At 33.1% G+C, this 15,332-nt stretch overlaps 1 protein-coding gene and 1 long non-coding RNA gene across 8 annotated transcripts in view; one reads left to right on the top strand and one right to left on the bottom strand.

The window, feature by feature from the left end:
• Window positions 1-15,332, top strand: part of LOC146997940 (uncharacterized) — a 188,426-nt gene that overhangs the window by 85,601 nt on the left and 87,493 nt on the right. For 2 of the 5 annotated variants that reach the window (XM_085812663.1, XM_085812664.1), the window contains 2 exons: window positions 7,491-7,553; window positions 13,825-13,887. The exons of 2 other annotated variants lie outside the window; for them this stretch is intronic. In XM_085812663.1, coding sequence (XP_085668789.1) covers window positions 7,491-7,553; window positions 13,825-13,887 — 126 coding nt within the window. Of the gene's footprint in view, window positions 1-1,147; window positions 1,221-7,490; window positions 7,554-13,824; window positions 13,888-15,332 lie in introns of those variants that run through there. One more of the 5 variants, XM_085812665.1, reaches the window with a different exon arrangement.
• LOC146997941 (uncharacterized) overlaps window positions 1-15,332 on the bottom strand; it is a 108,997-nt gene that overhangs the window by 76,105 nt on the left and 17,560 nt on the right. The window contains exon 2 of one of the 3 annotated variants that reach the window (XR_015040161.1): window positions 11,418-11,992. The exons of the other annotated variants lie outside the window; for them this stretch is intronic. This is a non-coding gene — a long non-coding RNA (uncharacterized LOC146997941). Of the gene's footprint in view, window positions 1-11,417; window positions 11,993-15,332 lie in introns of those variants that run through there. 3 annotated transcript variants of the gene reach the window in all.

The following is a 15,332-nucleotide window of genomic DNA, read 5'->3' as shown; positions in this document are numbered from 1 at the left end:
AAAATAATTTGTTAAAATTCTACAGGATATTTGAGTGGGCTTCCCAGACACTGTTATTTCATAAAATAACAAGCAAATATTTATATTGTATACATCAATGCCTTTAAAGATTACGTTATTTCATGTAATTGTAAGATACCTGTTTAAGTATTTATTCCATGCTAAAAGAAATTATTTGTAAATTAGGTGATATTAATTTCTTTAAAAGTAATTCATGGGTTCAGTGCAAATTGCATTTTATTTTATAGAAGAAATTTTGTTTCACAAACTTTTTGCATACACAAAGCTTTCGGTCGAAGGCTTCTTAGTATTTTTCGGTTTCGGCACGAAAATCGCCTACAGGTCGGCAGATAGTGTGGCTGGATACGAGGTTTTTATTTATGAACCTCGCGCTGTAACATCTTTCTCTATTGATTGCTATTTCCCTACTGCCAGTTGCCGCATTCATTCGAAACCATTTCGTATTTATCAAAATCTGACAAGAATATTCTGCGTGTCGTGATTTGGAAAGCCATCTTTCAATACGAAATAATCCGTAGATACACCTAGAAGATTAAAGGTGCCATTTAGTTGTTGAGTTATCGATGAAATGGTTTCATTTCATGGTTCTTGGACTATAGTTTAAGCCTAATTTTCTATCACGAATGAGGCCCACCAGCGGCCGAGCGGTGGAGTCACCGAACGCTGGTAGTCGGTCCGAGGTTCGAATCCCAGGAACGGGCTGGGCGTTTTCGTGGTTTTCCCCATGTGTAACGTGTATACAAGCCAGTTTCCCTTAGAAAGTGCTCCACAAAGGCACAGGCAGATAGCCCTTGAGGCTTTGTCATAATCACACACAATCATGAATGATGCCTTTTCTTTGTCAAAATTTTATTGCAAATTTTTCATCTCTGGCAATTTCTAAATAGATAGATTCGATGCACTTTTAAAAAGTTTAAAAAGTATACCAGTATTTCAGTGGTAAATTAAAATTTAGAGCTATCTAAATTTATGTGCAGTCATAATTCACTTGCATTTAGAAGTATCTAAATTTATGTGATGTCAATTTATGATTTAAATGGATGTGTGTGCCAAGTTTGGTGCTTTTATGCATGTACTGTCACTGTGGTTTATTATGGTCTCGGTAATAAAATTGTACCTATTTTTGTTTATTATAGGAATGCGAAGCGCCCAAGAAGAGGATGTGAGCAAACAAGCCCTGTGGATGTGGAGGCTGAGAGGTAAGATACCAATTTTTTCTCTTGGCTTCTTTTTTTTGTTATTGTTGCTTCTTTGTCTTTGAGTATGGTAGTAAAGTCATGCTGCGATAATGATGTTAATGTCACACTGCGACTTTTGTATAACTTCACAAAGTGACATAAATTTAATTGCTTTAAAGCAGCGGTTCTCAACCTTTTGACTAACACATACCATCTAAACAAAAATTTAAAAACCTTAGTACAACCAGTATGATTATTGTACATTTTATAATACTTATTCAGTTTCTCAATATAAATAGAAAAAATAAATGTTTTGCCATTTGCACAAGCTATTGGCTATCTGTATTAAATAGGCACACATAAAAAATATTAATTAAGAATTGGTTACCATTTTAATTATCAAAATTTAAGTTATATACTTAAATTTAGTGTAAAATTTGGGCCTGTTTAAGAGAGATCAATTTCTTTGTCTGGCCTTATTTCACTTAGCTTTAAGTGTGATCCACTTTTAATTTTATTCTGTATTTATTTTTCAAATAAAACATGGAAGAAAATCCTTGTTCACACAAATAGGTTGTGCGAAAAGGCAATAAAAATTTAGCTTTATTTGAAATGCCTTTAAATTCTTTTTTTCGGTGTAGCCAAAAGTTGTTATTTATGAAATCTTCAGTGGAAGTGCAATCACAGGAATTTTCTAACAATTGTTCTTTTTTTCTTCATAGAATTTTTGAACTTTGTTTCTTTGCCTACCACCTATTTTTTATCTTGTGTACCACCTGTTGAGAATTGCTGCTTTAAAGATCTGTGTGGGTGTCGCACAGTGTTACATTAGTTTAATCAGTATAATGTCGCAATAGCAGTATTTCAGACATCTCCTCCAGTAAAACTGATAACAGCAGAAAAGCGTTTTATTGATCCAGTAAGAAGTTACTCTTCCAGTTATTAAAATCTTACTGGAATCTTTGGAATTTTTTAATTATTGAATATAGTCATCACAATCATATCAGATTTCCTCAGTGATTATTGTTATATCTCATTGTATTGAAATTATATAACAGATGCGTTTATGATTCATTTACATTTTTATGTAAAACTTTGCTCTCATAAATTGCTATAAAACTATATGCTCATAGTTTTTGTGTATCACTTTTGTGTACTTGCGTGTATTGCTATAAAACATATGCTAATAGTTTTTGTGCAAATAAAACTTACATTTCTTCATTCAAATATTTAGTATAGCCAATAACTACAGTGAGCATAGTTATGTGAATGAAATTAAGCATATAAAACAATTTGTTTTCCAATAAATGTAAGAAAGTTTTAAATAGCAAATTTTCTAGTGTATAAGACGCACTTTTTTTCTTTGAAAATAAGTCGGGAAAAAAAGGAGGTGCATCTTGTATGTCGATACTCAGTTTTTGATTGCATTAATTTCTGGAAATTTCCTCTTTTTTTGGAGTTATGTGATTTTTTTCTTGTTTCCTTGCGATGTGTGGGAATATTACAGTTACGGAGAGCTTAGTAAATGTGCATCTGGCATGAAAACTGCAATTTTTGCGAACGACTTTTAAGTGTGGGAAATTTCAACTGTTTGGTGTTTCTTAAGTTTGTTGGCAAATTATGGTTCAAAAACAATGTTGAAATTGCTGTAACAAAGCATGCAAGCTGGATGCAGGCTTCAAATTTTGAGGTTACACCATCAAGAAGAAGGGGAAGGCCTAACATTTGGAAAGTTTGTGAATGGGTCAAAGCATCTTGGGATGCTGTGAAAACAGAGGCAGAGGTTAAATCATGTATGAAGTGTGGCATTATTAATACACTGGATGGTACAGAGGACAATCTGTTGTATGAGGACTCGAATGCTGATTTAGGAGAGGTTTCAAGTGACTTTTCATTTAGCTATGGTGATGAGTGTTTAGGTTTTGATGAAGAAAATTAAAAGCTCTTCCCCAGATGAATTGTGGGTATAAAGTATTACTTTGTATTTATATTTAAAATACTGTAAATTCATTATAATGAAATGTGTATAAAAAAAGGGGGATGTGCCTTATGCGCCTGCAAATACGGTAATAAAGATATAAAAATATCCATTCACTTAAGAGAAACTTAAATTCATTTCCTGCAAAAATTTTAAAAGATCCTTTTAATATATTTAATGCAGCCTTTTCTTAATTAATAAGAAGTTAATATTGTTAATAACATATTTTATTTATATCGGCAATTCTGTCAATGTATACATGTTTTTCGAATGGCCTTTCATCGAATTTTACAAAATATGACTCGTATTCATAATATAAGTTTACAATGTCTCCTTCAGCCTCATGAAATTAAACAAAATATGCATTATTATTATAAAAAATTATAATGCTATTATATGCATTGAGATGAGCAGTGACTGGCAAGAGTTTTAAAGCTATTTATTAAATTTTAAATTACTTTAAAATTGAAAGAAAGCTCCAAATTTTTAAATAGGTACTAAACATTTTGATGATTGTTTGATTTACTATTTTGAAGCTTTATTATTTATCATTTATACTTTTATTATTTTTGAAACTCGGACGCTTCCAAACATATGAATTTATAATACTTACAATTCAGTAAAAACAAATACAAACTTAAAATTTTAGATTCTAAGCTTTCAAGACAGCTTCTGTACACAAAAGTACTCGCTGTTATACACTCATGTCCATAAATTAAGGATAATGCAAAATCAGGCAAAGGAAAAGTTAGAAGCAAAACAAATTTGACTTATTTGTAAAGCTTATTTATTAAACAAAAGGTAAAGAGCAAAAACAGATGCTATATGTTTGATATTATTAAAAAAATTAGCGATTTTTTTTCTCCCTGGAGCAAATTACCAAAAAAAAAAAAAAACTTATTTACAAAAAACCAATATTACATGGTTGGTTTGATTGTTAATACATTGTATGTCTCCCAGACGATGCAATACAGTCCGTACAACGCCTAGGCATCTGAGTATCAAATTATCGATCTGATCTTGGGGGATATTACATCACTCAAAAAGCAATGCACTCCGAAGTTCCGGTAGACATGTAGAAGGAGGTTGACGGGCTGCAACTCGTCGGCCAAGCATGTCCCACACGTGTTCTACTGGTTCAAGTCTGGTGAGAATGCTGGCCAGTCTGTACGGGTGATATCCTCCGATTGAAGGCATTCGCTTACGATATTTGCACGGTGAGGACTGGCGTTGTCATCCATAAACAAATTGTGTGCCCATGGCACCCCGAAACAAATGTACATGTTGTTCCAGAATGACGTCCCGATAGATATGGCTTGTCATGATTCCAATTTGAACATGAAGGTCAGTTCTTGAACCCAGAATAATTCCACCCCAAACGAGCACTCCTACACCACCGTAACGGTGTCGTTCAATGATGCTTTCTTGGTGGTAACGAATACCTGGAGCTCTCCATATGAAAGTCCGGCGAGAATCAGACTGCAAGCTAAACCTGGACTCGTCGGAAAACATCACACAAGCCCACTGTTGCGGTGTCCACAGTGCATGCTCTCTACTCCAGGCTAACCGCAGGCGACAGCGAGTTGCAGTAAGTGGAACGCATCTGACAGGTCTACGAACATATAAACCAATCTGCCCTAAGCGTCTGTACACGGTCTGCCTTGAAATTGTCGTACCAGTGGCTGAAGAGAGCTGACGAGGCAGGTCTCAGGCTGTGCTCCACCTGTTTGTTTTGGCAGTAACTGCCAAATACCGGTCCTTATTCGGCGCTGTAACTCTGGGGCGACCTGTGCTGTAACGTCTACTCACATTACCATCATCTCCAGTATCGGAAATTGTGTTTGACATAATCGAAAGTTCCAACTTACTTTTATTAAATTGCTCTAATAGTCTAAAAGAAAATAATAGGCCGTATCCAATTAGAAGATTAAGGAACAACACAATCTGCAACATTAACTGAAATAGATTATTTTAGCTTAGCTTATACCGTCCGTTATACATTAAACGCGCATGCGTAAACGTATTATGCATATGCGTAAACGCATGCGCGGAAAATTTGTAGCTTTGAGGTCCGGATTATAGATCATTCCGGATTATGGATGTCCGGATTAAAGACTTTTGACTGCACTTTCTTCAATACATAACCCGAACAAAGAATCGAAATTGGAATTTATCTTTGTCTCGAACACTTTAAACTTATTCTTCAGCACTTCCAAATCACTTCTTTGGATATTTTTGTCGGCAACGTTTTGTTTTAACTTTGTTTTCAATGTATGTTTTTTCGCTGATATCTCCTTTAGTGACCTTTTAATTACCAAAAGTCAATAAACAAATAAAGAGCTTCAGAAAGAGGGATGGTACTTACTTTTTTGTTTCTACAGAACTTCAATCTGAAAGTATCCTATGTAATTCTTCATTTCACAAAACCGAAAGTAATATCACAGTCTCATAAACTTCATTAGCTGTTCCGGCTCTGACCGCCTAAACAATTAATTAAACAACGTTGAACAATTTAATTAATTGTAACAAATTGCCTCGGGCTCTTTTATAAGGATTAGTTTATGTTTTATAAAAATTTAGCAAATTTTTGATTAAGAAACATATTTTTAAGGCAAGCAGTGTAATTAATAAAACATTTGTATTTTAAGTGTGCAAGACAGTCTGTCTGAAATTGTAGCTTTTAAATACTTTTAGTCCAAAGTAGCATTAGCCCAAACATCTAATGATTGTCTGTAAATGAAAAAAATTGCCCGTTTGGACCTAATTTTTATCCTATAAAATCTGAGATTGTTTTCATTATTTATTTGAGGGGTACTGAACCCAACGTTTGCATAACTTTTCAACCACAAGGTTTGTGCTTACATTATTTTCTTATTTTTTATAAAAAGTTTTAGAAAAGTATTTAAAATAAATGGATCTTATATCGAGTTAAAGAAAGTGCTTACAGATTGTATTTTTTAAATAAGCTAATTATCTTTAAGATAAATGCTATTATTTTTTTATGATGACAATAATAGGAAAATAAGGGGAATAAAGTCTCCTGAATATTTCTTTTTGCAGAGTTATTTATATTAAAATAAATTTCATAATCCTTAATTTTATTTGCATGAATTTCACATATTTCATAAAAAAAACAGATGCATATTTGTATCCTATAAAATAATTTGTTAAAATTCTACAGGATATTTGAGTGGGCTTCCCAGACACTGTTATTTCATAAAATAACAAGCAAATATTTATATTGTATACATCAATGCCTTTAAAGATTACGTTATTTCATGTAATTGTAAGATACCTGTTTAAGTATTTATTCCATGCTAAAAGAAATTATTTGTAAATTAGGTGATATTAATTTCTTTAAAAGTAATTCATGGGTTCAGTGCAAATTGCATTTTATTTTATAGAAGAAATTTTGTTTCACAAACTTTTTGCATACACAAAGCTTTCGGTCGAAGGCTTCTTAGTATTTTTCGGTTTCGGCACGAAAATCGCCTACAGGTCGGCAGATAGTGTGGCTGGATACGAGGTTTTTATTTATGAACCTCGCGCTGTAACATCTTTCTCTATTGATTGCTATTTCCCTACTGCCAGTTGCCGCATTCATTCGAAACCATTTCGTATTTATCAAAATCTGACAAGAATATTCTGCGTGTCGTGATTTGGAAAGCCATCTTTCAATACGAAATAATCCGTAGATACACCTAGAAGATTAAAGGTGCCATTTAGTTGTTGAGTTATCGATGAAATGGTTTCATTTCATGGTTCTTGGACTATAGTTTAAGCCTAATTTTCTATCACGAATGAGGCCCACCAGCGGCCGAGCGGTGGAGTCACCGAACGCTGGTAGTCGGTCCGAGGTTCGAATCCCAGGAACGGGCTGGGCGTTTTCGTGGTTTTCCCCATGTGTAACGTGTATACAAGCCAGTTTCCCTTAGAAAGTGCTCCACAAAGGCACAGGCAGATAGCCCTTGAGGCTTTGTCATAATCACACACAATCATGAATGATGCCTTTTCTTTGTCAAAATTTTATTGCAAATTTTTCATCTCTGGCAATTTCTAAATAGATAGATTCGATGCACTTTTAAAAAGTTTAAAAAGTATACCAGTATTTCAGTGGTAAATTAAAATTTAGAGCTATCTAAATTTATGTGCAGTCATAATTCACTTGCATTTAGAAGTATCTAAATTTATGTGATGTCAATTTATGATTTAAATGGATGTGTGTGCCAAGTTTGGTGCTTTTATGCATGTACTGTCACTGTGGTTTATTATGGTCTCGGTAATAAAATTGTACCTATTTTTGTTTATTATAGGAATGCGAAGCGCCCAAGAAGAGGATGTGAGCAAACAAGCCCTGTGGATGTGGAGGCTGAGAGGTAAGATACCAATTTTTTCTCTTGGCTTCTTTTTTTTGTTATTGTTGCTTCTTTGTCTTTGAGTATGGTAGTAAAGTCATGCTGCGATAATGATGTTAATGTCACACTGCGACTTTTGTATAACTTCACAAAGTGACATAAATTTAATTGCTTTAAAGCAGCGGTTCTCAACCTTTTGACTAACACATACCATCTAAACAAAAATTTAAAAACCTTAGTACAACCAGTATGATTATTGTACATTTTATAATACTTATTCAGTTTCTCAATATAAATAGAAAAAATAAATGTTTTGCCATTTGCACAAGCTATTGGCTATCTGTATTAAATAGGCACACATAAAAAATATTAATTAAGAATTGGTTACCATTTTAATTATCAAAATTTAAGTTATATACTTAAATTTAGTGTAAAATTTGGGCCTGTTTAAGAGAGATCAATTTCTTTGTCTGGCCTTATTTCACTTAGCTTTAAGTGTGATCCACTTTTAATTTTATTCTGTATTTATTTTTCAAATAAAACATGGAAGAAAATCCTTGTTCACACAAATAGGTTGTGCGAAAAGGCAATAAAAATTTAGCTTTATTTGAAATGCCTTTAAATTCTTTTTTTCGGTGTAGCCAAAAGTTGTTATTTATGAAATCTTCAGTGGAAGTGCAATCACAGGAATTTTCTAACAATTGTTCTTTTTTTCTTCATAGAATTTTTGAACTTTGTTTCTTTGCCTACCACCTATTTTTTATCTTGTGTACCACCTGTTGAGAATTGCTGCTTTAAAGATCTGTGTGGGTGTCGCACAGTGTTACATTAGTTTAATCAGTATAATGTCGCAATAGCAGTATTTCAGACATCTCCTCCAGTAAAACTGATAACAGCAGAAAAGCGTTTTATTGATCCAGTAAGAAGTTACTCTTCCAGTTATTAAAATCTTACTGGAATCTTTGGAATTTTTTAATTATTGAATATAGTCATCACAATCATATCAGATTTCCTCAGTGATTATTGTTATATCTCATTGTATTGAAATTATATAACAGATGCGTTTATGATTCATTTACATTTTTATGTAAAACTTTGCTCTCATAAATTGCTATAAAACTATATGCTCATAGTTTTTGTGTATCACTTTTGTGTACTTGCGTGTATTGCTATAAAACATATGCTAATAGTTTTTGTGCAAATAAAACTTACATTTCTTCATTCAAATATTTAGTATAGCCAATAACTACAGTGAGCATAGTTATGTGAATGAAATTAAGCATATAAAACAATTTGTTTTCCAATAAATGTAAGAAAGTTTTAAATAGCAAATTTTCTAGTGTATAAGACGCACTTTTTTTCTTTGAAAATAAGTCGGGAAAAAAAGGAGGTGCATCTTGTATGTCGATACTCAGTTTTTGATTGCATTAATTTCTGGAAATTTCCTCTTTTTTTGGAGTTATGTGATTTTTTTCTTGTTTCCTTGCGATGTGTGGGAATATTACAGTTACGGAGAGCTTAGTAAATGTGCATCTGGCATGAAAACTGCAATTTTTGCGAACGACTTTTAAGTGTGGGAAATTTCAACTGTTTGGTGTTTCTTAAGTTTGTTGGCAAATTATGGTTCAAAAACAATGTTGAAATTGCTGTAACAAAGCATGCAAGCTGGATGCAGGCTTCAAATTTTGAGGTTACACCATCAAGAAGAAGGGGAAGGCCTAACATTTGGAAAGTTTGTGAATGGGTCAAAGCATCTTGGGATGCTGTGAAAACAGAGGCAGAGGTTAAATCATGTATGAAGTGTGGCATTATTAATACACTGGATGGTACAGAGGACAATCTGTTGTATGAGGACTCGAATGCTGATTTAGGAGAGGTTTCAAGTGACTTTTCATTTAGCTATGGTGATGAGTGTTTAGGTTTTGATGAAGAAAATTAAAAGCTCTTCCCCAGATGAATTGTGGGTATAAAGTATTACTTTGTATTTATATTTAAAATACTGTAAATTCATTATAATGAAATGTGTATAAAAAAAGGGGGATGTGCCTTATGCGCCTGCAAATACGGTAATAAAGATATAAAAATATCCATTCACTTAAGAGAAACTTAAATTCATTTCCTGCAAAAATTTTAAAAGATCCTTTTAATATATTTAATGCAGCCTTTTCTTAATTAATAAGAAGTTAATATTGTTAATAACATATTTTATTTATATCGGCAATTCTGTCAATGTATACATGTTTTTCGAATGGCCTTTCATCGAATTTTACAAAATATGACTCGTATTCATAATATAAGTTTACAATGTCTCCTTCAGCCTCATGAAATTAAACAAAATATGCATTATTATTATAAAAAATTATAATGCTATTATATGCATTGAGATGAGCAGTGACTGGCAAGAGTTTTAAAGCTATTTATTAAATTTTAAATTACTTTAAAATTGAAAGAAAGCTCCAAATTTTTAAATAGGTACTAAACATTTTGATGATTGTTTGATTTACTATTTTGAAGCTTTATTATTTATCATTTATACTTTTATTATTTTTGAAACTCGGACGCTTCCAAACATATGAATTTATAATACTTACAATTCAGTAAAAACAAATACAAACTTAAAATTTTAGATTCTAAGCTTTCAAGACAGCTTCTGTACACAAAAGTACTCGCTGTTATACACTCATGTCCATAAATTAAGGATAATGCAAAATCAGGCAAAGGAAAAGTTAGAAGCAAAACAAATTTGACTTATTTGTAAAGCTTATTTATTAAACAAAAGGTAAAGAGCAAAAACAGATGCTATATGTTTGATATTATTAAAAAAATTAGCGATTTTTTTTCTCCCTGGAGCAAATTACCAAAAAAAAAAAAAAAACTTATTTACAAAAAACCAATATTACATGGTTGGTTTGATTGTTAATACATTGTATGTCTCCCAGACGATGCAATACAGTCCGTACAACGCCTAGGCATCTGAGTATCAAATTATCGATCTGATCTTGGGGGATATTACATCACTCAAAAAGCAATGCACTCCGAAGTTCCGGTAGACATGTAGAAGGAGGTTGACGGGCTGCAACTCGTCGGCCAAGCATGTCCCACACGTGTTCTACTGGTTCAAGTCTGGTGAGAATGCTGGCCAGTCTGTACGGGTGATATCCTCCGATTGAAGGCATTCGCTTACGATATTTGCACGGTGAGGACTGGCGTTGTCATCCATAAACAAATTGTGTGCCCATGGCACCCCGAAACAAATGTACATGTTGTTCCAGAATGACGTCCCGATAGATATGGCTTGTCATGATTCCAATTTGAACATGAAGGTCAGTTCTTGAACCCAGAATAATTCCACCCCAAACGAGCACTCCTACACCACCGTAACGGTGTCGTTCAATGATGCTTTCTTGGTGGTAACGAATACCTGGAGCTCTCCATATGAAAGTCCGGCGAGAATCAGACTGCAAGCTAAACCTGGACTCGTCGGAAAACATCACACAAGCCCACTGTTGCGGTGTCCACAGTGCATGCTCTCTACTCCAGGCTAACCGCAGGCGACAGCGAGTTGCAGTAAGTGGAACGCATCTGACAGGTCTACGAACATATAAACCAATCTGCCCTAAGCGTCTGTACACGGTCTGCCTTGAAATTGTCGTACCAGTGGCTGAAGAGAGCTGACGAGGCAGGTCTCAGGCTGTGCTCCACCTGTTTGTTTTGGCAGTAACTGCCAAATACCGGTCCTTATTCGGCGCTGTAACTCTGGGGCGACCTGTGCTGTAACGTCTACTCACATTACCATCATCTCCAGTATCGGAAATTGTGTTTGACATAATCGAAAGTTCCAACTTACTTTTATTAAATTGCTCTAATAGTCTAAAAGAAAATAATAGGCCGTATCCAATTAGAAGATTAAGGAACAACACAATCTGCAACATTAACTGAAATAGATTATTTTAGCTTAGCTTATACCGTCCGTTATACATTAAACGCGCATGCGTAAACGTATTATGCATATGCGTAAACGCATGCGCGGAAAATTTGTAGCTTTGAGGTCCGGATTATAGATCATTCCGGATTATGGATGTCCGGATTAAAGACTTTTGACTGCACTTTCTTCAATACATAACCCGAACAAAGAATCGAAATTGGAATTTATCTTTGTCTCGAACACTTTAAACTTATTCTTCAGCACTTCCAAATCACTTCTTTGGATATTTTTGTCGGCAACGTTTTGTTTTAACTTTGTTTTCAATGTATGTTTTTTCGCTGATATCTCCTTTAGTGACCTTTTAATTACCAAAAGTCAATAAACAAATAAAGAGCTTCAGAAAGAGGGATGGTACTTACTTTTTTGTTTCTACAGAACTTCAATCTGAAAGTATCCTATGTAATTCTTCATTTCACAAAACCGAAAGTAATATCACAGTCTCATAAACTTCATTAGCTGTTCCGGCTCTGACCGCCTAAACAATTAATTAAACAACGTTGAACAATTTAATTAATTGTAACAAATTGCCTCGGGCTCTTTTATAAGGATTAGTTTATGTTTTATAAAAATTTAGCAAATTTTTGATTAAGAAACATATTTTTAAGGCAAGCAGTGTAATTAATAAAACATTTGTATTTTAAGTGTGCAAGACAGTCTGTCTGAAATTGTAGCTTTTAAATACTTTTAGTCCAAAGTAGCATTAGCCCAAACATCTAATGATTGTCTGTAAATGAAAAAAATTGCCCGTTTGGACCTAATTTTTATCCTATAAAATCTGAGATTGTTTTCATTATTTATTTGAGGGGTACTGAACCCAACGTTTGCATAACTTTTCAACCACAAGGTTTGTGCTTACATTATTTTCTTATTTTTTATAAAAAGTTTTAGAAAAGTATTTAAAATAAATGGATCTTATATCGAGTTAAAGAAAGTGCTTACAGATTGTATTTTTTAAATAAGCTAATTATCTTTAAGATAAATGCTATTATTTTTTTATGATGACAATAATAGGAAAATAAGGGGAATAAAGTCTCCTGAATATTTCTTTTTGCAGAGTTATTTATATTAAAATAAATTTCATAATCCTTAATTTTATTTGCATGAATTTCACATATTTCATAAAAAAAACAGATGCATATTTGTATCCTATAAAATAATTTGTTAAAATTCTACAGGATATTTGAGTGGGCTTCCCAGACACTGTTATTTCATAAAATAACAAGCAAATATTTATATTGTATACATCAATGCCTTTAAAGATTACGTTATTTCATGTAATTGTAAGATACCTGTTTAAGTATTTATTCCATGCTAAAAGAAATTATTTGTAAATTAGGTGATATTAATTTCTTTAAAAGTAATTCATGGGTTCAGTGCAAATTGCATTTTATTTTATAGAAGAAATTTTGTTTCACAAACTTTTTGCATACACAAAGCTTTCGGTCGAAGGCTTCTTAGTATTTTTCGGTTTCGGCACGAAAATCGCCTACAGGTCGGCAGATAGTGTGGCTGGATACGAGGTTTTTATTTATGAACCTCGCGCTGTAACATCTTTCTCTATTGATTGCTATTTCCCTACTGCCAGTTGCCGCATTCATTCGAAACCATTTCGTATTTATCAAAATCTGACAAGAATATTCTGCGTGTCGTGATTTGGAAAGCCATCTTTCAATACGAAATAATCCGTAGATACACCTAGAAGATTAAAGGTGCCATTTAGTTGTTGAGTTATCGATGAAATGGTTTCATTTCATGGTTCTTGGACTATAGTTTAAGCCTAATTTTCTATCACGAATGAGGCCCACCAGCGGCCGAGCGGTGGAGTCACCGAACGCTGGTAGTCGGTCCGAGGTTCGAATCCCAGGAACGGGCTGGGCGTTTTCGTGGTTTTCCCCATGTGTAACGTGTATACAAGCCAGTTTCCCTTAGAAAGTGCTCCACAAAGGCACAGGCAGATAGCCCTTGAGGCTTTGTCATAATCACACACAATCATGAATGATGCCTTTTCTTTGTCAAAATTTTATTGCAAATTTTTCATCTCTGGCAATTTCTAAATAGATAGATTCGATGCACTTTTAAAAAGTTTAAAAAGTATACCAGTATTTCAGTGGTAAATTAAAATTTAGAGCTATCTAAATTTATGTGCAGTCATAATTCACTTGCATTTAGAAGTATCTAAATTTATGTGATGTCAATTTATGATTTAAATGGATGTGTGTGCCAAGTTTGGTGCTTTTATGCATGTACTGTCACTGTGGTTTATTATGGTCTCGGTAATAAAATTGTACCTATTTTTGTTTATTATAGGAATGCGAAGCGCCCAAGAAGAGGATGTGAGCAAACAAGCCCTGTGGATGTGGAGGCTGAGAGGTAAGATACCAATTTTTTCTCTTGGCTTCTTTTTTTTGTTATTGTTGCTTCTTTGTCTTTGAGTATGGTAGTAAAGTCATGCTGCGATAATGATGTTAATGTCACACTGCGACTTTTGTATAACTTCACAAAGTGACATAAATTTAATTGCTTTAAAGCAGCGGTTCTCAACCTTTTGACTAACACATACCATCTAAACAAAAATTTAAAAACCTTAGTACAACCAGTATGATTATTGTACATTTTATAATACTTATTCAGTTTCTCAATATAAATAGAAAAAATAAATGTTTTGCCATTTGCACAAGCTATTGGCTATCTGTATTAAATAGGCACACATAAAAAATATTAATTAAGAATTGGTTACCATTTTAATTATCAAAATTTAAGTTATATACTTAAATTTAGTGTAAAATTTGGGCCTGTTTAAGAGAGATCAATTTCTTTGTCTGGCCTTATTTCACTTAGCTTTAAGTGTGATCCACTTTTAATTTTATTCTGTATTTATTTTTCAAATAAAACATGGAAGAAAATCCTTGTTCACACAAATAGGTTGTGCGAAAAGGCAATAAAAATTTAGCTTTATTTGAAATGCCTTTAAATTCTTTTTTTCGGTGTAGCCAAAAGTTGTTATTTATGAAATCTTCAGTGGAAGTGCAATCACAGGAATTTTCTAACAATTGTTCTTTTTTTCTTCATAGAATTTTTGAACTTTGTTTCTTTGCCTACCACCTATTTTTTATCTTGTGTACCACCTGTTGAGAATTGCTGCTTTAAAGATCTGTGTGGGTGTCGCACAGTGTTACATTAGTTTAATCAGTATAATGTCGCAATAGCAGTATTTCAGACATCTCCTCCAGTAAAACTGATAACAGCAGAAAAGCGTTTTATTGATCCAGTAAGAAGTTACTCTTCCAGTTATTAAAATCTTACTGGAATCTTTGGAATTTTTTAATTATTGAATATAGTCATCACAATCATATCAGATTTCCTCAGTGATTATTGTTATATCTCATTGTATTGAAATTATATAACAGATGCGTTTATGATTCATTTACATTTTTATGTAAAACTTTGCTCTCATAAATTGCTATAAAACTATATGCTCATAGTTTTTGTGTATCACTTTTGTGTACTTGCGTGTATTGCTATAAAACATATGCTAATAGTTTTTGTGCAAATAAAACTTACATTTCTTCATTCAAATATTTAGTATAGCCAATAACTACAGTGAGCATAGTTATGTGAATGAAATTAAGCATATAAAACAATTTGTTTTCCAATAAATGTAAGAAAGTTTTAAATAGCAAATTTTCTAGTGTATAAGACGCACTTTTTTTCTTTGAAAATAAGTCGGGAAAAAAAGGAGGTGCATCTTGTATGTCGATACTCAGTTTTTGATTGCATTAATTTCTGGAAATTTCCTCTTTTTTTGGAGTTATGTG

This window comes from Stegodyphus dumicola, chromosome 3 (genome assembly GCF_044657685.1).
Source record: "Stegodyphus dumicola isolate Sdum_Otavi_A_Nest chromosome 3, ASM4465768v1".
Lineage (NCBI taxonomy): Eukaryota > Metazoa > Arthropoda > Arachnida > Araneae > Eresidae > Stegodyphus > Stegodyphus dumicola.
This window is presented reverse-complemented; position numbering and strand designations above follow the sequence as displayed.